At 35.7% G+C, this 23,651-nt stretch overlaps 5 protein-coding genes across 5 annotated transcripts; 2 read left to right on the forward strand and 3 right to left on the reverse strand.

Annotated features, from left to right (window-relative positions):
• Positions 1 to 137: 137 nt before the first annotated feature.
• On the forward strand, positions 138 to 7,303 carry LOC125847934 (probable N-acetyl-gamma-glutamyl-phosphate reductase, chloroplastic). The gene is made up of 14 exons (XM_049527669.1): positions 138 to 321; positions 471 to 632; positions 1,752 to 1,859; positions 2,179 to 2,265; positions 2,417 to 2,467; positions 2,574 to 2,645; positions 2,950 to 3,069; positions 3,992 to 4,052; positions 4,144 to 4,224; positions 5,401 to 5,480; positions 5,584 to 5,673; positions 6,158 to 6,286; positions 6,382 to 6,526; positions 7,079 to 7,303. Exons 1-13 carry the CDS (start codon positions 259 to 261, stop codon positions 6,487 to 6,489), a joined length of 1,212 nt encoding a protein of 403 aa, XP_049383626.1. The 5' UTR covers positions 138 to 258; the 3' UTR covers positions 6,490 to 6,526; positions 7,079 to 7,303.
• Positions 7,304 to 8,396: 1,093 nt separating this feature from the next.
• On the forward strand, positions 8,397 to 11,624 carry LOC125852458 (uncharacterized). Its single transcript, XM_049532186.1, has 4 exons — positions 8,397 to 8,567; positions 9,227 to 9,655; positions 10,207 to 10,463; positions 11,398 to 11,624. The coding sequence occupies exons 1-3, from the start codon at positions 8,493 to 8,495 to the stop codon at positions 10,435 to 10,437; spliced, it is 735 nt and encodes a 244-aa protein (XP_049388143.1). The 5' UTR covers positions 8,397 to 8,492; the 3' UTR covers positions 10,438 to 10,463; positions 11,398 to 11,624.
• A 552-nt stretch (positions 11,625 to 12,176) lies between these two features.
• On the reverse strand, positions 12,177 to 13,547 carry LOC125852446 (GDSL esterase/lipase At5g03980-like). Its single transcript, XM_049532176.1, has one exon. It carries the CDS (start codon positions 13,422 to 13,424, stop codon positions 12,327 to 12,329), a length of 1,098 nt encoding a protein of 365 aa, XP_049388133.1. The 5' UTR covers positions 13,425 to 13,547; the 3' UTR covers positions 12,177 to 12,326.
• Positions 13,548 to 14,028: 481 nt separating this feature from the next.
• Positions 14,029 to 16,969, reverse strand: LOC125872548 (ferredoxin--nitrite reductase, chloroplastic-like). Its single transcript, XM_049553286.1, has 4 exons — positions 16,436 to 16,969; positions 15,626 to 15,980; positions 15,212 to 15,500; positions 14,029 to 14,978 (listed from the first exon to the last, which is right to left on the reverse strand). The coding sequence occupies exons 1-4, from the start codon at positions 16,815 to 16,817 to the stop codon at positions 14,241 to 14,243; spliced, it is 1,764 nt and encodes a 587-aa protein (XP_049409243.1). The 5' UTR covers positions 16,818 to 16,969; the 3' UTR covers positions 14,029 to 14,240.
• A 2,243-nt stretch (positions 16,970 to 19,212) lies between these two features.
• Positions 19,213 to 23,157, reverse strand: LOC125842981 (uncharacterized). Its single transcript, XM_049522246.1, has 7 exons — positions 22,806 to 23,157; positions 21,614 to 21,671; positions 21,327 to 21,407; positions 21,076 to 21,111; positions 20,706 to 20,945; positions 20,483 to 20,624; positions 19,213 to 20,263 (listed from the first exon to the last, which is right to left on the reverse strand). Exons 1-7 carry the CDS (start codon positions 22,979 to 22,981, stop codon positions 19,779 to 19,781), a joined length of 1,218 nt encoding a protein of 405 aa, XP_049378203.1. The 5' UTR covers positions 22,982 to 23,157; the 3' UTR covers positions 19,213 to 19,778.
• Positions 23,158 to 23,651: the final 494 nt, after the last annotated feature.

A 23,651-nucleotide genomic window follows, 5' to 3' on the forward strand; every position in this document is an offset into this window, starting at 1 on the left:
AAAATGTGTGTATTTCTGTAATTTGCGCTAATTTAATTGGTAACTTTGCATGTATAAATTTAAACTTATTTTAATAATTTATTTCAAATTTGCTTTTACTTTATCAATAAATCATTGCGTAAAATAGAAGTAGGTGAAGTCGGGTCAAACCATATATCCATCGGATCACTCTGCTCTGTTCTTCATATTGAACTAAAATACCCTTTACTTTTCTCTTTCTCATTTTGCAAAATTCACACTTCAAACTCTGAATCTCCAATGGCTTCTTTGGCTGCGCTCAGTTCTAACCTCTTCAATGGAGGTTGCCTTTGGAAGTATCAGGTATGTATTCCAAAGTCTCAATTTTGAATCCCGCTTTTGTATTATTTTACCCAAATTAGGCTTTATGAATTCTCTATGTCTATATTTAGATAGTTCAAATGAAATGTACCGTACAATATTTTTTTTCTGATTAGACAAGTGATTTGTAGGACGAACTGAAGGTTTCTAAGGCTGGTAAGCTCAGAATTAGAGTTACTTCCATGGCGTCATCATCACCAGCGCAAAACTTGCAGTTTGCGGATGGTAAAGCTAACAAATTGGACAAGTTGCGTATTGGTGTGCTAGGTGCTAGTGGCTACACTGGTTCAGAGGTGAGTACAAGCCCTCTGTCGACGTTAGTGGCGTACTTTAGCTTTACATTCAACTTCTGTTTTTAAAAAAAAAAAAAAAAAAAAAAAAAAAAAAAAAAAAAAAAAAAAAACTTGCTTTTGGTTCTGTGAACTTTGAAAAGAATAAGCCTAAAAATAAGATTTTAAAGTTATACTCTTTCGACAGCAATCCAGTTATTATGTTTGACAGATGATGTCTATTGCTCTTGCACTAAAAGTTAGTTTTTGGCGCGTTTCATTGTTTCATTTTAATTGCATGTTAAAAAATAAAAATAAAAAAATTTGAGTGATTCATTGTTTCTTGTGAGAACAAATTTAAGGTGCAAAGGCACCTAGTAGAGATTGCTTCTTTCCCTTGTTTTTATTTTTATTGTTTTTGTCTCAGATGCATTCAAAAAGTTGCTCTAATACTTTTAAATCTAAGCTCAACAAACATGTGTAGATGTAAACCCAAAAAATAAAAATAATATTAATAAACGACAAACTTCAATTTTTGGTAAAAGTGGTGAACCTGGATCATTGTTTGAGACTCTGCAGATGCAGTTGTTCTGAACTTGGCACCTGCGAGGTTTGTGCTTTAAGGTACAACTGGAAATAGCCTTTGCTACTACATTACTGATTGTTGTGTGCTATTAAAACTACCAAGATAGTTTAAATACTTCCTAATATGGAAAATGAATCTTCCATTTCTTCTAAAAATTTGTCTGGATAGTCACATCGTTTTTTTGAGATTTTACATAGTGGAAGAATATACTTATTATTCTAAATTATGATATACTCAATTAGGATATTTTCAGTATTGGAAGTTATGCGTTGTATATGAGATGAAAAATTCTGGAAGAGGAATAAGAGTATAGTATTTCCTCCCATTATAATTTTAATTATGGATAAAAAATTAAATGTGGCTAGAACATTCATGGCCCTTTTCTGTACCCCTTTATGTGATTAAGTTAATCTTCTGTTTCTGCGGTGTGATATAATGTCATCTCGGGTAATTTTTCTTGGTTACCATCGTGCTCTTGTTTTCACATATTGTTAGACATATCATGTGCGTCCCTTGGTTCTATGATTATCACTTGACAAGTATAAAGTTTGTTGCAGATTATTAGACTCCTGCGAAATCATCCACATTTTCAGATTACTTTGATGACGGCTGACAGGAAAGCTGGCCAATCAATCGAATCTGTTTTCCCTCACCTGGTCACACAAGTATGTATCTTCATATTTGCATGATTGTAATATTTCTTGTTCTTTCTTGTTGGACTTTAATTTTGAATTAGTTTGATATAGGATACTAAAGTATGATATTATTTGATAAATACTTATGGATATGTTTTGCTATCTTTATTTTTCGCTTGACTTTCTGGCTAAATGAAAGTATCATGAAGGAGATTGAGTCTCTTCTATATCTAGCTCTTTTATTAGAATGTTGTAAGATCATTTTCAATCCTGCTCTTTTCATTCTGAGGGAAAGGATTGTTCACTTCAATTTAGCTCATGAAGTATTAATTTTACTATTCCCATACAGGATCTACCAAATCTAGTCGCTGTTAAAGATGCAGATTTCTCTGCTGTGGATGCCCTTTTTTGTTGTTTACCACATGGTACAACTCAGGTTTGTAGCTATTTCACATCTTGGATTTCCCAAAATCAATCAGCGTCATATTGAAGGAATAGTGGTTTCACTTTGTGTATCATAATTTCTAATGGAGATTCGGAGCCTTGCATTTATGTTTTTATTTTTGTTAATTACTTACATTTTGCAGGAAATTATCAAAAGTCTTCCAACAAATCTAAAAGTTGTTGATCTTTCTGCGGTAGGCATTCAGTTCAGACTTGATACTTCCATTGTACTTAAAATAGTTTCTTTACTCTGCATCTCATACATTTTCTATATTTATTGTCGTCATGATGGTCATGTAGGACTTCAGATTGCAAGATATAGCTGAGTATGAGGAATGGTATGGCCAGCCTCACAAAGCAACTGCTTTACAGGTAGAGTAGTTGGTTTCGTTTCTCCCTCCTTAGTACTTCCAGAAAAAAGAAAAAGAAAAAAGAACTTCATATTTGATGCAGATATATAATGTTATATCACCCATCAAACGAATAAATAAATAAATAAATATATATATCTGTGTGTGTGTACAAAATATTATGTGATGGTGTACATCCAAGAGTCATAACCAGAAAATTTGGAGTCTCATATGTGAAAATGAGAGAATTTTTCCTTTAGTATTCCTATTGTATCTCTTTGTAGCCAACATAAGCTCACCTTATTGAATTTTTTCAACTGATGCAGAAAGAAGCAGTCTATGGCTTGACAGAGATTTCAAGGAGAGAAATTCAAAGTGCACGTCTAGTTGCAAATCCTGGCTGTTATCCAACATCTGTTCAACTTCCTCTTATTCCCTTGATCAAGGTTTGTGTCTAAGTTGAAAAACAAAGCATGTCTTTTATTGCATGCATTATGAGTTTGTCAAGATTTCTTGAAAATGGAAGGATCTACCTATAGGCCTCCTTTGCTGGAAAATCTGAATTTTAAATGAATCATCCCTTATAAAACTATAAGAAGAAAAAATCTTCTCAAAAATAACCTTTCATTTGACCTGCTTCTCATGGTTTTATCTGTCCCCTTTTAACCTTTAAACTATCCTATCTACAACGAATATTCAGCTGCTTTTTAATCAAAAGCTAGTTTCAGACATCCTAGGCAAGCAATTTCAATGTTTGTGTAACTTCTTTAGTCATCCAGAAGCACTTTTTTCTAATTTTTTTTTTATAATTTAGTGGAAACGTATTCCAACTGAGTGAGTATCTGACTAAATTTTAAGGTTCTAATGTAGGTGAATTCAAAGGCCTGTATTGTGGCTTTGAAAGTGTCTTTCACTAGAGGTTTTCTTTTTCTTCCAGTTTCTAATATCTGAAGTCATGGGTTTCTGCTACAATTTTCTGAAAATCTTATGATCCCTCTTTCTTGAGAAAAATGGTTTTCCTCGTGTCAGTCTTGATTCTGAATTAGCAAGAGATTCCTCGGTAAGCTTAGGGATGCAAGTTTTTTTTGCTCAGAAAAATGGCATCCCATATGCCAGCTCGTTTTACAAAATATGACTGAAAATTGTGTTTTGTAATTTTGAGGCATGATTTTCTTTGCTTGCCGTCAGCCTAAGGTGTTTGATGCACAAATGCTATAGTGCTCATACACTGGAAGAGCAATTTGTGTTTATGACGTTCCCTTTTGGTTGAGAACTCGAACATCTGTATCATTCTAATGTATTTAGTTTTTCCTTTCATGTGTTTTTTCCATGGCTCACTCTTGGTTGATTCTTTCTTTATTTTTGCAGTCCAACCTCATTGAAATAAGAAACATAATTATTGACTCAAAATCTGGTGTTAGTGGAGCAGGTTTTGTACTTTTTTGTACCCTTTCCTAGTCATGACTGCCACTGGTAGTACTTTAGCAGTAGTAACCGGCTTCTCAAACTTTATCTTGCAGGTCGTGGTGCAAAGGAAGCAAATTTGTACACTGAAATAGCCGAAGGAATACATTCTTATGGTATAACCAGACATCGGCATGGTCAGTAATCCATTTTAGCTGTGCAAATAATGAAGCTTTATTTGTTAATCCAAATTGTCCAAGTTATTGTTTCTTAAGTTTTTAATGGGAAAATTTACAAATTTAAGAGCTACATTAGAATTACTCCCTCCCTCTCAATTTAAGTGTCTTAGTTTGACTGAGCACACAATTTAAGAAATAAAGGGAGGCTTTTGAACCTTGTGGTCTTAAATAAAAGATGTGTGTAGTACTTTAAATTTTATGGTCTTAAACTTGCCAGGTAGAATGTTGGAATTGAAAAACTTACTAAATATATGAAGGGACTCTTTTTGGGACAGACCAAAAAACAAAGTAAGACACGTAAATTGGGACAGAGGGAGTATCAAAAATTGACAATTCATCTCACCTTAACATGATACTCTATTGGACTAAGCTGAAGGTTGAACCAATTCAGAAATGGATAAAAAATATTTTGAGAAGTTATACATCAAAATATTAAAAGTCTATTCATAAAAAAAAAAGAAGCAAAATTCAAAGAAGCAAAATTCATCTGTCTTTTCAAATAGCAATAACATAATTCTTTCTTAGTAGGGTAGAAACAGTATTTTGCTGTAAAATGGAAGACTATTATTAAGCCAATACACTAGGATCACATAACAATACTCATTATTTGATGAATATGGTAATCTATTTTGTAATTGACCTTAGTTTAGAAGTAATCTTATGTCAGAGAAACCCAAAAACTTTCAACTTAATGGTACCAGTTGAGTGACTGGTTCTGCATGAAGTTCATTTGTTTATCTCTTCCATGTGCCTGTTTTTATCATGTAATGTACCTCAAGTTTTCAGAAGTTCACAAAACGAGTAGTTCATGCTGACAAAATCTCCATTCACCTGAGTTTTGCTTCAGAATTTCTTTTCTTTTTTTTTTTTTCTTTTTTTTTTTGATAACCGAGAAATCCGTCTGTGACCCGCCCTTTGGACCAATCACAAACTTCTAAACTCGGTGGATAATGGGCCCGCCCCTCTACCCTTCTCCACTTAAATACCGGGCTTCGCTTTGCATGGTGTGGGGCTTGAACCTGTGACCTAAGCCACAAATCCTCCACCTTTTGCCACTTGAGCTAGGCCTTGGGGGCCTTCAGAATTTCTTATCAAGTGTAATCTTACTAGTGAGAGTTCTGATTTTATTTACAGTGCCAGAGATTGAACAAGGATTATCAGAAGCTGCAAATTCAAAAGTTACTGTTAGCTTCACTCCACATCTTATGCCAATGGTAATAGGCTAATAGCTGAACCCAGTTCTAGTTTGTCTAGCTGCCCTGCTCAGCAGGTCATTCTTTTAGGATGTTTTTTTATCTGTTCCTTTTTGTGCTACAGAGCCGTGGTATGCAATCGACTATTTATGTGGAAATGGCTCCAGGAGTGACAACTCAGGATTTGAAAGATCACCTTGGTAACTGCTATGAGGTATGTACTTTCTGCCGCATTACTGGAGCAGCATTTTATTCATGGATTTCATTACCATTTTTGTTTCTGCGCCTTGACCAATAGAACTCCATTTCTCCTGTTAGTATATTCCTCAATTAATTCTGTTCTCAATGTATTCTGAGGTTTCTTACTATATGACATCCCAATATTTTTCTTTTCCTTTTCATTTTTGAAAGAGTTCTCATTTTTTATAGAAGGCTTTATGCTACTCTTTGTGATTCTTAGATACCGTTTGTAGTTGTAACTGGAATGAGGATGTTGTTGACTTGTTTTATATTACCTTTCATCCCACCCACATAAGAGTTTGAGATATATATCTTTGTGTGAGTAGAGCAGTTATCCTGTCATTTTTAGAGTCCAAAAAAGTAGTTATGATATATCATTCCATCTGCATATACATAAGTAAAATGGTTATGTTCCTCGTTAGGATGATTGATATATGTATGTATTTCCCCTTCTCCAGCATGAAGAATTTGTGGTGTTGCTGAAGAACAAAGAAGTTCCCCATACTCGACATGTTAGAGGATCAAATTATTGCCTCATGAATGTATTTCCAGATCGGATTCCTGGGAGAGCAATAATAATATCTGTTGTAAGTTTTGTAGCATTTTTCTATATTCTGCATCTGATATTTTTGTTAGATTAGGTGTTGGTTATTAAATTTGAACTCCCAATTGCCTTTTGTAGATTGATAATCTTGTTAAGGGAGCTTCTGGTCAAGCTTTACAAAATCTTAACTTAATGATGGGAATTCCAGAGAACTTGGGACTCGGTTGCCTGCCTCTGTTTCCATAGAATATTTTTTGTGGCTCAATCCTCCTGATGGTATAAGGTAAAGCTCTTCCATCTTGCAATTGCTTTTCTGTGACGCAACATGAGTATGTATGTACTGGCACTAGTTAAATCCTGCCCGTTGTTCTGCATTAGTTGTTTTCTGTAAGTAACGAAATAATCTTTTTTCTCGTTCAGATCTTTTTTTTCTCCTGTGCTTATAATTTGAATTAGGTTTTATGTAGAATATTGTTGAGTTGCACCCAAGGGTGTGGCCTAATGGTCTATGAAGTGGATTGAGTGCCATAAGGTCTTAGATTCAATTCCCTGCAAAGACTAAACACTAGGTGATATCTTCCCAAAAAAAGAATATTGATGTGTCAAATTATGCATCTGATGCTCAAATTTAAGTATCAAGTTCAGATATTTACAATTTGTCCATACTCTGCTGGACCTGATTCTAATTTCTAGCTAATCTAGTCACTGAGAGCAAATAATGGTCCAAAGAGCTTTATAAATTCTTTGGTTTAGTTACCATTCCCCCCACGGTTGAGCAATATGTCGGAATGTGTATATGATCATCCTTGACATTTCTGTTTTATTTTGTATCCAGTCTTCCTTGCAGGTATTTGTGAAGTCTTATTATTTTCCAACAAGTAGAGAGTGCCTCAAGATTTGCTGTGGAAGAGTTTTGCTTGCTGTAGAAGTTTTGGGCTCCCGGCTTAGTTATCAGTTGTATCCTATATTTATTTGCTTGTTGTACTCCAAATCCCCAGAAGGAAATTATGTGCCATAGATAAAGTTAAACAGGGGGATGGATGTGCGCCTTTTAATAAAGTTTTTTGGAGTTTTGTACTCAAGTCGTTTGTCTTATTTTTGGCAAATATCTACTCCCTCCGTCCCTTTTTACTTGTCCATATTTCCTTTTTTGGATGTCCCTATTTACTTGTCCATTTTGACAAATCAAGAAAAGACAACAAATTTTTTCCTATTATACCCTTGTAAAAGTGTATGTTGTTTTCCTCAAATTTATTTCACTTGAATTCAAAGAAGTGGTTGTAATTTTGAAATGAAAAGTTGTCATAAGGGTAAAATTGTAACTTCACTGTGCTAATCATTGTTGCCTTAATCTGTGTGTCATTTCTAAAGTGGACAACTAAAAAGGGACGGAGGGAGTACCTTTTTTTAATGAAACTAATCAAATTTAAATTTAACTATCTAATAATCATATCTAAATAATCGTAAACAAAACCAAAGTCCAAAACAAGTAAAAATAGTTCCTTCTACAATTTGGATTCAATACTCACCGAAAAAAATTCTAACTTCAACTCAAATATTGTTTTTACCAAAAACAATCTCAAATATTGCTCAAAATGCCAATTTAATTCTGCGAAGAATGAACTAGATAATGTTAACGACTTCTATTATTTTCAAGGGAAAAAAGATAAATATATGCCTCAACTTTGTGACTTTGGGATGATATTCCTTACTAAAAAAGTGGTGTACATATACCCTATTGTATAAGAGCATATTTACCCTTTTCAGAGAGTAAATACAATAATTCTAAAATTGATTTTTTAGTTCCAAAAATGTCATGTTTCTTTAAAAGATTACCTCGCCTGTTTTGCGTCAAGGGCGGAGCCACCTTAGGCAAAGGGATACACTCTTCGTCAAATTTCTAGCTATACCATTATAATGCTTACCCTCCGGACCAACCCTACCCAACTTTAAACAATGGATAAAGTAATTTTTTAAGATCGCAAGACATTTTTTGAAATTAAAAAGAAAATCTACAACTATTATTTTTAAAAAAAAAAAAAATCATCCGATTCTAAATTGTAAAATTGAGGGGTATATTTGTCTTTTCACCCCATTTTCAATTTCAATTTCCTATAAATACACGGCCCATTTAGAGGTCCATGGATAATCTAAGCAGTGGGTGTACCCGGATCCGGCACCACTCTTCCAAACTCCAAGAATCCATCCCTTAAACCCCTCAATTTCATGCGGAGAAGACCTTATCTTTCATGGCAGTTACACAAACCCAGTTCCCTGCTATGATGGCTCTCAAACTCAATTCTCCAGCCGCCAATGGTTTTCAGGTGACCAACATTACCCTCTTTTAGGTTTTTCCATTATTATTAGACTCTATTCTTTAAATTCTTAGCGTGGTTTTATGCGTTTCTTGAAATATTTAAGCATGTATGTGATTCTTGATTTAAAGAATTGGATTTCTTGACAATTACTGGAATTTTTCTTTACTTATGGCACGGAGAAATCTTGTATTATTTGCGTACACTCTATCCTCTCAGACCCTACTTGTTGTTGTTGTTGATATATTCTCATATCCATGTAGAGCTGGTTGTTGAAACTTGATAGGCTTTTCTCTTTGTTCTTCTTTTAGTCATTTGTTCAGGTTCTTGTTGTATTAAAACCAAGCTACCATCTAATTCTATATTTTACATCCATATGGGAATGTCACTTACTTCATTCCTTTTTTGTTTGACAATTTAATTTGAGAAAGTTTGTAGCCCTTCATTTGGATTACTAGGTTAGTGGTTGGTTGTTGTCCAGTACCCACTACTAGTACAACTACTATTGTTGTTTCTTTTTTCTGTTGCCATTGTTTTGGTTCTTTTCTTGCTTTTGTTGCTCTTACTTTATTGTTATTGCTGTCGTTCTTGTTATTCCTCTTTTTCCTGGTTTGCTTCTTTTCTCCTGTTTACTCAATCTGGATGACAGTCTCCTTCTATCTTGGCAGATTTTACCATCGTTGACTAAGTCTAATATGTGCATTTTGAGCATCAGATCAAACGGGACACGTCCAATTTCAAGACCAAAAATAATCTGCAATATGAACATAGCAGCTGGACAATCAGATGAACCTCACAAATTTAACTTGGAGAACGTAATAGACCAGGCAAGGAAATTGTGGGACAATACTCCTGCACCAGTCAAGAGTTTCCCTTGGAATAGAGCTCTGGACCATTTTGTTCAACTTATTCTTGACATTGTTTTGACAGTTACCAAATACTTGTATGTACCCGTACTTGTAGTTACCTCAATCAGTGAGTTGTCTTACTGTGCACATGAGAGGAAGCTTTATATCACCCTGCTTCCTTTTCTTGCTGGTGTTGCTATTGCTGGCATCTTAAAGTCAGCAGCTTTGGAGTCATCTCCATATCTCAAGGTGATCGTTTTTGCTCTACATTGTTCATGAAATTCCAGTAGAAGACTGTTGATGGTTAAATTCCATGTTGCTGATACAGTTGTGTTTCATGTAAATTGTTGAAGTGTGTGAACATCTCATCTAAAAGCTTGAGTTGTAAGGGAAAGCACACCTTTGTTTTGCTTAATTATGTCTTCTACTTAAATAATATATGAAATGTTACCAATTTAAATGCATCTGTTAGATCATTTCTCAAACAAAACGAAAAGGTGATCTATTAGATTGCCTCTAGAGTTTCATTGCCTAGTTGGTAAAACTTGGAAACTAGATTGAAAAAATGTTCGCAATTATTTTCTACAGTAACAAACTCGTCCATCTCTGTTATTCTGTTTGCCTATCCTTGTTTCTTTTTCCCGCTAACTTCAACTTATCCTGGTTTGGCTTTTTGAAATGATGACCACATGTTTGTGCTATATGTCTAGAGCTGTTCTGCTTCTTTGTCCAAGAATAAAACAACATGAACGGATTCTGGTTGTATTCTGACATGTTTCTTGCTCTGTTTACAATGTTAGAATGCAGATGTTCCTTGGCATTTGATTGTCACTGGCCTTTTCTTCACACTGCTAAAGTTGCCGGGACCATATTATCCATATTGGGGTCGAATTTTTATCCCACACCTTGCAAATGGGGCATTGTTCAGAACTTTGTGGTTTGCTTTCCTCTGGTACAGAAGGCCTAGGAAGTCAGTAGAAATGACGCTGCCTGATTCAGTAGTTGCTGATCCTGAACAGAATGGACTGTAACTTTTTGGCGACAAGTATTTGAACTGGTAATAATATTTGTTATCCTAAAATTAGATTCAGTTCCATATTGAAACTCGCTGCTACTTGTGCCCTAAAAATGATACAGGCACCTTTCTTTTGGTTATCAATAAAGAAAAATAATACAGGTGCCAATACTTGGCAAAAGGTGTTTTATGAATGAGAAAGGGAGAAAATTTTGCTGGGCGTTTTATTTGTTTGAGACATATTTTTGTCTATTGTAAGGTGCATGTGTGCTCTTTTCATATTTTAAAGGGTCAAAGGGAATCATGAATGCAATCTTTTGTACTTGGTAGTAGTAAGTCTGCCTGCACTGAATCTCGGTCTCCCGAATAAAAGGTACTCCATTAATGATAATAGATTAGTAGTTCTGAGAGTCAAAACTCGTATTCCTTCTGCAGTGCATTAAGCTGATTTTGTGCCCTTTTTTACTTCCTTTCCAATTAAATGAATGTCCTCTATGCAAAGGTCTAGATTGTAATGCTTACTCAGACAAGAGGTTTCTCTTGACAGCTCTTGAATACTTTCAGCAACAATTTGAACTTCCAACTTCAAAGGGTGTTTGAAATACATTTAGACTTAAATGTAAATGTTATGATGGCAAAGTCATCCAATAATGTGTGGTTTCTTAACTATGCTTAACTATACGTGTAATCCCTTTATAATAGTCTGTGTGATTAAGGTTTCTCTTTAATATTTGACCATTTAAGTAATTGACTTAACCTTGTGATGTGGAATTCTTCAATTATGAATTTCTAAAATGTTGTTAATAGAAACACCAGTTACCTTTGATATTCAAGCTGTTAAATGTAGTCAGGACAGCAATGCAAGTGATTCTTTGTTTTGGGTATCACTGTGTTACCATTGGAAGTTTCTTTCATAGTTTAGAAAACAAGATATTTGCAAGCCAGTATTGTTGACTGATGAAATTATTTTTATTAGGGGCAAATCGCTACTTTTGGCAAATTTTACTACAGCAATCAATTGATTGGCTATTGGATCAACCAAGTTCGAAGATATTTGGTTTTCGCTTCAGGAGGGGATTTGGTTTTTAGTTCTTGTGCAGAAAGTGAAAGCTTCTTTGCAATAAAAAAATAGGTATCGCAGTTAATAATATTCATTGTAAACATTTTTAGATTTATCCCTAATGTACACGTCCTTTCAAAGAAGTGTATCTCTTCTGTATTGCTTTTACTTTGTTCTCACTGTAATTGGATTCCTATGAGTTTTGAGGTTCTCCTTTTGGAAAAAAGACCATCTATTGCCATTGACTTGATGCCCCTGCATGACTGAGGTTTTCTCTCGATTGGGAGGTGACATTTATCATACGCGTCGAGCATGGTAGGACAGTAAAAGTGCTCCTTATGAGAGGGAGATGTTCTCATATTGTAGAGCATATCTGAACTAATAACGAAAATATGTGCAAGTTTGCAGGTGACATTGTGTTTAGTCTCTTACGTCATCTTAGATAGATATTATTGGAACCTTGATGGTGAGTATTGAAGTGGAGCATGTGATAAACAGTACACCAGAACAGTAAAAGAAGATTCAATAGATTATTTGAGCGCCCAAGTTTGGTAGAATACAAACAGTCAAACCCTTAGTTGTTAATCTCAGGCTTAAGAATAAGGTTGAAAGATAACACAACAAGATAAACAGAGTACTTAATAAACATTTAAATCATCTCTAGAATAATGTTTGAATTAAATCAGGTACTTTTATTTGATAAAACTCAAAATTATAGTTAGTTGTTACAGAAGCTAAGAGGGGCATTCCCCTGTATGAATCACTCAGGGCCTAGTCTTTGAACCCATACTATTTACTGAGACGTAACTGAACATAAACAACTGTCTTAGATGAAGAGTAAGTGCCTAACAATAGAAGACATGTCTTTGATTCCTGGAATGATGCCTTTCTACTGCTGCTGTATCTTCTCCAAACTTGAATTCTGGAAATATGAACCCTTTTTGGCTGAAGAGTGTATCAATCAGGTTCTCCAAAGCCTCGGGGGTCAGTTGAAATCCATCCCAATGTATATAAGAAGCCCTATCAGAACATGCTCCGTCATCTTTACACTTCTTCTGCATATCAAAGTTGAACAGACCATCGCCACTGCCACAACATGCCTTCATCAAAGTATTCTTTTTGAATCCCAGAAAGGCGTGGTTCTTTAGAAGGGCCATGAACGCTTTGTAGTAATCTGCATATATGATGTGAACATCAGGGTATTTCAAACGCAGCTCTAGAACTGCTTGCCAAAGGTGATCATTGTGAAGCTTCGCGAACATATTCAGTCCCTTGTGGCATCTGCTTTTGTCAATTGAATCGCTCTCAGGAAACAGAGTCCGAAAACCCGGAAAGCAGCCCATGGGTACAATTCCAGAAACCATAACAGTTTTAGCTTCAGCTTCTTTGATGAGTCTTTCAACTGAATTCTTAATGGTCTCCACCACTTCAGGCACGAGATGGGATGCCTCGGAAATAGATTTTCCATGTAGAAAAGCCTGCTTGTAGTCGTTGATGCCTGGTTGATCCATAAAGATGAGTGCCTTCTGAAGAAGCTTGTTTTTTCCACAGTTATGAAAGTTGAAGCAATGTTTATAAAAGAACTTCATGAATGTGACAATCTGTGATAGGTCATGAGACTGAGGAGGTGGTGGGATGCCATTCTTGAGGAAGAAAAAGGGTTTCATGATGGTTGCTCCAGGGGTCGCAAAATTCAGACCAGACTCGACGAATTCAGTGTCTTCTTGGGTGTAGGGTTGTGGAGAAGGCAAATTGAGGGTCACAGAAATATGATTAGCGGCTGATGATGTCAAAGAAGAATCAGCATCCCCTAAATTGTATATGGAATCAAAGGGACCAAGTAGTACAGCTTCTTTCGCCAGAGAGAAAGAAGAAACAAGAAGAAGACAGGAAGAGATTAAAAACAAGATCAATAAACAGCGGCTGCTGCATTGAGAAGCCATCCAAGCAGAGAAAGAAATTAAGGAGAACAAAAGAGATTAGGTTTGTAAGGCAAAACTATGAGGAGACGTGAAAAATATACTGTATTTATAGAAGGTAACATCTTTCCTAAGTTGATTAAGATTAGAATTTGTTGATTATAATTCGTTTTCCTTAGTGGATTAGGATTAGAATTATATAGTTTTTGGGTAGAAATTTACTGATTTTTATTTTTATAGAAACCAAATTCTCCAATTTTATCCTTTCCATCTATTGTAAAGAAACGGAATTGTTTTTCCTTTTTTTACAGAAACTAATGAGGAAAATAAAAGGGATATATTATCTTTCTAGTATATTCTTTCAAGGAGCAAAAAAAAAAATTGGGTCTTGAAGGAAGGAAGTTGAAGAAACAAGGAAATTTTGCTCTTTCTTGCTGTCTCTTGGTACTCACTAGTCACTACAACATGTTTTGCAATTACAAAGACTGAAACTATGTAATCGCGATGCATAGTGATTTCAGAGAATCAGTTCTTGCGAGCAAATCTCTTGCAAGAACTGACTCAAAGAAGCATGACATCTGAAAAAAATGATATTGCAGTTACAAGGAACAACACGGTATTAATAATATTCAATAGAGGAGGATGGATGCAATTTGCTTCAAAAGAATATAATATGTAATAATTCTCAGGTAGGTAGGAATGTTTGTGTTGATTTATCGTAACAATAAATGATATGAACACAACATATTTCTGATAAATCAAACCAGCTCTCAACTATATACCTCCATAATCTCTAGACATAATTGCACATTCCATCATTATAATCTAATCCAAATTTTATTAGTCTTCTGTTTCTTCTCTTTCTCGTAGAACTGCACCAAAGTTGTTAACTAGTAAGTCCACAATAAGTGGTACTAATTCATCACAAGGAACGGCTTTCTTGTATACTTCTCCCAAATGTGAATCACTCCCTATTCTGCCTCCTAAGAAAACATCGGCGCCTTCTACAGTCTTCTTGTCCTTATCTCTAGTCAGGCATCCCATGAATCCAATGTCTGCAACTTGAACTTGTGCACACGTATTCGGGCAGCCTGTCCAGTGCATCCTTACTGGCCTCGTTAGAGATACTTGCCTTTGAACCTCTTCGGTGATCTTCAGGGAACGAGCTTTTGTCTCAATTATGGCTTGTCCACAAAACTGGTTACCAGTACAAGCCACTAAACCTTTCATGAGAATAGGTGGATCAGGTGAAAATTTGCTCAAAATAGGCTCTTTTAGCAGTGCCTCAATCTTTGAGTTCTCAATGTTGGGAATAATAATGTTCTGTTCCACAGTCAGCCGTAGCTCTCCTGAGCCATACTCATCAGCCAAATGAGCTAGATCATCCATGTCGTCTGCTTGGACACGACCCACTGGAATGTGAAGACCAATAAAACTATAGCCTTCCTGTTTTTGTGGATGTACACCAAGATAATCTCTTCTTTCCCATTGTTTCTGAACCAAGTCTTCCGGAGATGCTCTCTCTAGCTCTTGCTGAGGCATTCTCTTTTCGACCTCTGCCCTGAATCCTTCTACACCCTGCATTAGTTGAAATTGGAGCAAGTTAGACCATCTAATGAAAATTTGGATCTACCTACGTAACAGATACCCCCTCTAGATGAGAACCAATCCATCAGTTTTCACCATTACATGAAGTAGGACTTGCTATAGAACATTATCAAATCAAACTTAGAAAACTTTGTTGAGGCCATTTGTTAAAACTTGAGACAAAACAAGCATGACAGCGGTGAATGTACCGATGTATCACTCACCAGTTCATCGATTAACCACATCATTCTACATTTCTGCCTGTTCCCTCTGAAACCAAGATCTCTAAAAGCTTCCAGTATTGCTTTGCAAACCGGAACAACATCATCAGCTGGAACCCATGCATCAAGAGGAATTGCCTCATCACATCGTTTGGCACTGAAGAACCCTCCCACAAGCAGGTTGAATCCGAATCGTCCATCTTTTATGGCAGGCATGTATGCAAGATCATTGATATGAGGGTGCTCATAAAGATCATGAGAGCCTACTACACACGGATTCCACTTCCTTGGCCTACAATAAAATCAAAACATTGCAAAATTCCTGTTAATGAAACCACTTTAATTTTCTCACACAAGAGAACCAACAAAATGATTATAGCACGAATCAACGACAAATATACTGTATGGAAGACTTACAAGTTAGAAACTGCCGGATTGCCTCGTGAATTACCAGTGATAAATTGGGAGAGCAAATTAGTGTAAGGTCTTGTGTCAACTATTTCTTCAGGATCAATTCCAGCCAGAGGATTTCCAACTGGATTCCTGACATTATCCATGCCACTCTGCAAACTAGTCAAGCCAACTTCTTCAAGTCCCTTCAGAATCTCAGGCACATCAGGTAGCACAACTCCACGAATCTGCCAATTTTGCCTTGTCGTAATATCAGCACATCCTTCCTCCCCGTATTTCCTTATCACACTTGCCAAATATCGAGTTTGAGCACTCGTTGTTACTCCATTTGGAAGTTTCAACCTCATCATGAATCTCCCATCTGGTCACACAAATTTGGTAATGAAAATAAGTGTTTTAAAAAGGCGTTTTATGCAGTACAGGGTTAGGCGGATGAGATGTATGTGATAGAGGCGGGTGCACCATACAAATGATGGATTCAACCGAATGCATCAGTTTTGACACGGAATATAGATATACATGTGCAAAACCAATACTCACCCTGTTCCAATTTATATGTGGTACGGTTCAGATTTCGAGAGTAAAACTTCTTTACATTCGACTGTGAATTTGGATATCAAATCTAATCACAAATTAATATTTAAAAATACTTATAAAAAATGAAAAAATGGAATCCTTTAGTGTCATTGCCATAACATATAGTGTCATTGCCATAAACAAACTGAATCTATAAAGTTTAAATTCTGAATCGGCTTTTGATAGTTGAGTTAGTTAGTTATTATTACATATGGTGTGGAGTTGAGGTTGAGTACTTACATTGATTCTTTCTCCTATGGAAGAGGCCAAGCCACTTAAGCCTAACATCGATGTCATCCTTAGTAAGCTTAGATTGATCTATCTCTTCAATTGAAATCTTAGCTAACTCTTCAATACCATTTTCCATGAACAACTTCATAGGTTCCTTCTCAATCTTCACCTTCTCTTGAGGATTAATACCTTGCCTAAACTGCTCTTTTAGTATCCAATATCCATCTTTTTCCTCAACTCTTGGTTCTAGTCTCTCAGCAGCAACCTCTGGAGGGCCCGCCGCAACCACTGTCTGCGGCGGAGTTGCATTGAGCTTGACAATAGTACTCTTGGAAAATCTAGTTGGATTTGGCAATGAAGGTACCAAAAATTTGATAGAAAAAGATGCCATTTTGGAAGTTGCAAAGAGAGGTCAGACCATTTTGTAGAGCTGTGGGAGTGAATGAATGTGTGGCAAAACGTTTTAGTGGACTCTTGATTGTTGCAAAGGGTCGTTAATGTTAAAATAAAGTTTGGACAAGAATATCCCTTTTACCGTTAAACTTTTAAAACATTGTAGCAAGTTGGTGTCAGGTGACCATAAAAAGGGATTGGATGCGGTGAAGTGAAATTTATAAATAATGTGTTATCGCAATGACTGAATTAATTAAGAATATTAGAGTAGAAACAACATAAAATAGTATGGTTATTTAATAAACAATTTGGATATGGGTGAAATATAATGAAATAGTCATTTTTGAGGTTTCTTAGAAATGATATAATTAAGAGAGCGATTATGAAAAAGGTTTTGGGAATTATAAAAGAAAACTTCGAGTTCGTATTAGTTATTAGTGGCGCGGTCCAGTGCATAGGATTTGAAGCTGGAACCTTAGGGTGAATGTTGAATTCTAAATCAATGAGGCAACCTCTAATCTTGTATTCAAGAGATTTAAAATCTGTATATATCCACTAATTATTTTTTTAAAATACCATATATATATATATATATATATATATTAAACTTTTGTCGAGTAATTTCAGATGAACACCCTCTCGCTCTCTCCTAGATTCGCCTTTGCTAGTCATGAGTTGAGAATTGAAATTGAACTACATGACAACAAAATATATCTTCTAGAATTTCTCTACTATTAATCAAGATTTCGAAGTTTACCCCTCTTAATATAGGTTTATTGGGAGCGAAATTAGATTAGTTAGACCAATGGAGTTGGATAGCTAATAGTTTAGGCCTCGTAAGAAAAAGTTGTGGCAAGTGAAGCATATTTGGTGGGTGATTTAGTAAATTTAAGGGTACCCTTTTGGGAGTATGAATGGGTAAGAGAGGCGTGTGGCTATTGGTGATGATAAGAAATTAACTGGTTGGCCTCAGTTTTTCTACTTGACGGGAGCCCACTCTTCCTTGTCCTCGCATTCTTGGAATTCTACATCATAAGCAATAATTCAACTATTTATTCTTTCTCCATTTCGAAAATTGAAAACTAAATACAGAGACGTATTATGATCACTAAAGAAGAACTTTATTTTTCTTATAAAAAAACAAAGAAACCTTGTTAAAACTTTTCTTCAGATTTAGATATTTTATGAGAATATTATGGAGAATAAGTTGGATTCGGCTATATGAATTCTCATTTCGTCATCTAAACTGATCATATATATCATCATCATAATAAATAGAACAAAGGTGAAAACACGTTAAAATATTTATATATAATAAAAATAATTTCCGTCTTCTTTTTTTTTTTTTAGATTTTCTTCAAATTCGTAAATGTAATATCCTTTAAAAAATTGAAGTGAAATTAAACTATTCCACCGTGAATGGTGATCACCAACCTTACGGGCAATATTATGGCATAATAAGTCTACAAATATACGTACCATTAATTTCAGGGACAAGAAAAGGCAAATTAGCAAAGAAGAGACAAGACTCCTAGCCGCCTCACTTGTATTGGTCCTGAGGCCGATTTGCCTACCATAACATGTGGCCTAAAGTTTTTTTGTCATTATCTTTGCCCACCATGTTATAATTATTTGTTGCCAAGACATTTAAGAGAGAAAAATTATTGAAACATGTGATTTGAAAAAAATTGATATGTGTAAGAGAATAAGTTATCTCATTAAAAATAAAATAAGAAATTTCAAATGAATTATTATTTCTAATATAAAAAAAATCATTCTTTAACCACGTATAATGAGAGGTAAGTAGTTAGAAAGCAATAAGTTTCGTTGTGCATAGTAATGAAATGCAAGAAGCAGAATTTAACTGCTTGGATTCAAAGATACAGGTATTTTGCATTTCTGTTAAATTACATAAGAGGATCTGAAAAGGGCTAGTGCATTACGTAATATAAGGAACGGGTACATTGGAATCTAGTAACTTGGACCCAAACTCTGTATATATATATTAAAAAATCAACTAAAATGTACATATGAAAACTATGAACCAATTGCACAAATAGGTTCTGTGAAACAAGGGGTTGCCATAACTCATAAATTGCAATTTTAGATCCGCCTTTGGAAAAAGGGGAAGAAAAATGAAGACTCTGAAAACTGAATATCACACCTATAATCAAAGACTCAACCAAGTGTCACGATATTATATGCCTTGGTGGGTTATTTACCTACTTGAGACAGTAGGTGGCATGCAACTGCTACTCATCAAAGGATGTAAGGTAACCCCGCAACATGTTACAGCATTCTCAGTTAGTATTATCATCTTGCACCTTCCTGAAGTCATCAACCAACGAAAAAGAGGGGAATGGTTTTCCGACCTATAACAGAGTTCGAGAAAATTGCAAAATTTCCAGATATATACACAGCCAGAATACATAGCTGATCCAGGTTCATAATTATACAGCAAAGTTCTACAGTATTTATCTCATATTCTGGCAGAATAGATACGTTATGTACATGTGTGGGAAGACAGAAACGTCATATTCCCAGAAGCAAGTAAAAGTGCCTTATGTACATGTTACCGAACAATATATAAAATCACCACTTGCTAAAGGCTCCCAAATAGTTTCTTATCATCACATCACCTTAAGCAACTGAAGAGTGGCTCAAACGCTTCCCAGACCAATCAAATGGTACATGCTGCTTTCCATATATTAACAGCTCTCATACACACCACATCATGTCTGCCCATCCCATTAAGATAGGAGATGTGTTACTCATTTAACCTGTACACTTCGTTCTAGTAGCCAGCCAAATCAGATCATTAGTCAGTTTCACCTTGAAAAGTGACCTCCAATATTTCATCATAAACTTCTTAAATCATGGAGGTAAAATTATGATATTAACCATACAGTGCATCTCAAAGAAATGTGAAAAGCTGAAGTGAGTTCCACAAGAAAAGGCCTCATAACCGTGAACGGCGGAAGTTTTTGATAGCATTTAGTGGCGAATGCTTACGCACTGAGGAAAATGGTTGGCCTTTTAAGGAAGAAGTATACTTAACATCCCAACCTTCAACATTCTTAGGAACACAAGCATCAAAAAGGATTTGGCCAAGCACAGTGTGTGCACTTAAACTGGGATTTGGCCAAATAGGCAGATCTTTTCTTTCTTCGGAGGAAGAGCCAGAATCACTAACATTTTGACGGTCAGATATACTTGGCAAGAAAAAGTGATCATTTGGTCCCCCTGCAACTCTTCTAAAACTTCCATTCGACTCAGCTGCTGCATTTTGGAGGTCACAAATCTTGTGAGATATCTCATCATGCATATCATCCAAGCCATTTCTCTCTCCTAGTTTCTTAATTCTGCTAGTGAAAACTGAAGTTGCCTGAGCAAGTAGTTGATCAATAGCAATGCTGTACTGGATGGGATCACTCTTGTACATACCTGCAAGATAACGATAAATGTTTGATGCACACGTTCAAAAACATGGAACTCAGAGAAAATTGGAACCAACAGTATATGCGCAGAGTAACCGGAGAAAACCAAAAGGGATACAAGCGCTAGATACAGAAAACAGTGTGTCCGAAGAACAAAAATGCTGAAACACCGTAATGATATGACAAGAAAAGAATACAGCAAGAGACTACTGTAGTATCAACTGACCTATGTGACAGGAACTCTTCCACATTATCATTTTGATATCTGCTCCCATGTCTTGCAAGCTGTGAGCAAATTTAGATACAGATTGATATGGTGCAATATCATCATTTTCTGAGCACAAAATGAGAAAAGGGGCCCCAAAACTCTGCAGGGGAACAGAATAAATCAACTAGGAGGGATAACATATTAGGAATTTCAAAATGACTTCCGGCTAGTTGAAACTTACAACTGAGGAGTAAAGAGTTCGCCAATACTCAGAACGCTGGGATCCAAACCTAGTTATGAATAGGGCATCTAATCCAGAAGTAAAACCTTTCGCAACCAGAGACAGTAGCTTTGTGGAGCCGGGGAACTTTAGAATTGTGGGAGGCACAGCAAATTGTGCTCCAAAGTCTGCAGTGAAATCAACAGGACAAGAATCATAAATTTGACCTGAGATGCAGTTAATGACCAATTGGCTGTCCTCCTGCAAAAGAGTGAAAGATTCAACAAATAATTAATGCTATCAATAATTTATCACAGGGGAAAATATGGATCTCTGAATACATAGCAATATATGTATTCCAACCTCACAGCAGATTCAAAGAATTGCGTACCAGATTAACTTGAGCTTCAGACCTCCCTTTAACAATCTGCATCAAGCGGAAAGTATTAAACGCATTGCTCTCCAATAACCAAAGACCAAGGACTTTACCCTTAGGTCAACATGATTTGCTGGTCAAACCCACAAGACACCTCGACGAGGCAGCATAGGGGATGCAAACACACAAAAAAAAGGATGAATTCAACCAGAAGTGAAACAGTGTACATCAAAAAGTCTTGTGAGTGATTGTCTAAGTCACTATACCTGAAAAAACTTATACATGCAGGCCTTAGAACCACCAGAAAGAGCTGCCACAACAACTGGACAAGGCCAACATCTTAGCTCCTAGATATTTAAAGATAAGAATATTAGGACATGAAAATGGGAAATTTGGGCCAACAAATTACTAATCAACTGCATGTTATGACTATATCATCGTAATCCCATCATCGTTCACAAATTAGGTTTCACAGATTCTATCTCATATAGTCAACAAAACCCTATAGGACAAAGTATACCAACATTAGCAAAAGCAAAGGTAAACAGCTGACCTCGACAAGCTCTCTCAGAAGAGAATATGCCAGGGATGTAGCCTTCTCAGGTATGTATCTGCATAGATTATTCACTGCTCAAACTTTTGAACTACCAACCAAAAAAAGGAACAAATAATATTCATTGGTGTACACTGTTAATGATGCAACATTAAAACAAGACAAAATCCAGATCATGATATATTTGCAATACAGGAAACCAGAAAAGAAATCAATATATGATCAAAATCAGCTTGATGCCAATGGCTATATAAGCATCAAGAACAGAGATGCATTACACTCAAATTTCCGCCTTCTTGATGCTTCAATTGTTGAAAATTTCCATCACTACCAAATACACAATGCCTCATACTGCTGCCACACGAGAATCACATAACATCTCCACCATGCCCCATCTCCTGACCCAAGGTTTCTCTATTGTCTCCTTCAATCACATAAAAAAGAAAGATAAACTGGCATTCCTGAAATCAATCTTCAGCAGTCCAACACCAAGTGCATCTCAACTTTCGAAGTTCCAAACCAATAATAGTCTTGGGGGAAGTTAGAATGGCAAGACACAATATACTTGCTTCCTAAAGAACCACACATTTGAAGAAAGTTGCAAAAGATTAATCTGCTCATGTACATCATCGAACTCTCTATTTCCTATCCTCGGAAAGGTTTATTGTGATTGTCATGCCACTAAACTTTACCAACAACAGGACTTGCCGATGTCCATTAAAATTCCAGCATGCTCCCTTGCACAACCACAATTGTAAACTCAAATCTAAATTAAGCAACTTAATACTCTAAAGAAAATACTACTAGTCAAATACAAAATGCGCCCAATGTTTCCTGTATCAGGAAGATAACTAATTTATGTGAACTCACTAAACAATCAGATCTTAAACACCTTACCACTGTATGAATACAGACTCAATTTTCAATAACTAAATATGAGCACTTAAACCAATTTAATCTAACACAAAATATAACCACCAACACCAATTTCAATACTAAAATACGACAACTTAAGCACATAGTCCATACTAATAGGCTTGCGTTAAGCTAGTTCTAGTCATTAGATATTCTCCTAATCTAGCTTGAGGTTTACTAGAAAAAACACAAAATAAATGGAATGATAAAACCACAGATAGGTCAAAATTTGCACAATCACAATCGTAATTCGAAAAAAGAGTTCAATTGAGCTTACAGGGTAGCGAAATCGGCAAGGCAGACAAGAGAGCTCCAACCAAGAGAAGCATAAAGATCAACATAGCTCTTCAATTCAGTTTCCTGAATTGAAACCCAAGCGAAGATTATCACAATTCCTTTGACCTTTTCATCAGAATTCCTCTCCCAGTAAAATCTTCCACCGTCGATTGACATGGCCGATACAACAAAAAACTCCGATAACAAAAGCAAGAGGAAGAAGGTGAATCGGAAAGTAGAGAGAGATGAAGGTAGAATGTGGGTGGTGTAGTTGGTGCAATATCGCACATGTGCCACCTCAGATTGTCAGCACGCGTTTAGGATGATTATCCTCCGATTTTTATGCTACTAGGAAAAGCCTATAACGCCGTCGTATTGGAATAAACTTGTGACAATTAAGTGTATCAAATGATGAGGTGGAAATTATGCTAATCAGTATATACTCGGATTTGGATATGATTCAGTATTATACTTCCCTAAATGCGGCTGAAAGAACGAAGGGTCAAAAGATAATCACTTTATTTAGTCTTATAATTAAGAATTAAGAAAAATACATAACAAGGTATCAAATTAAGCATATTCTCTGTGTGAGAACAAGTTGCTATCAAATTAAAGTTATATTAATCCATGTGTATCTCCAATATCCAATTTGATCTGTCAAACTCGTTCCTTAACAATTTTGTAATGTCAATTTTAATTTCCTACATCTTCCCTCCCTTTTTCATTATCCGGTATGATGGAAATGTGATATTTTTACTTATATTTCTATGTCAATTTTGGGTGATGTTGTTTAATTAGAAATGAAATTCAAGGGAAAAAATAATTTATCGATGATAATGGATGAATT

Source organism: Solanum stenotomum, chromosome 1 (assembly GCF_019186545.1).
Source record: "Solanum stenotomum isolate F172 chromosome 1, ASM1918654v1, whole genome shotgun sequence".
Lineage (NCBI taxonomy): Eukaryota > Viridiplantae > Streptophyta > Magnoliopsida > Solanales > Solanaceae > Solanum > Solanum stenotomum.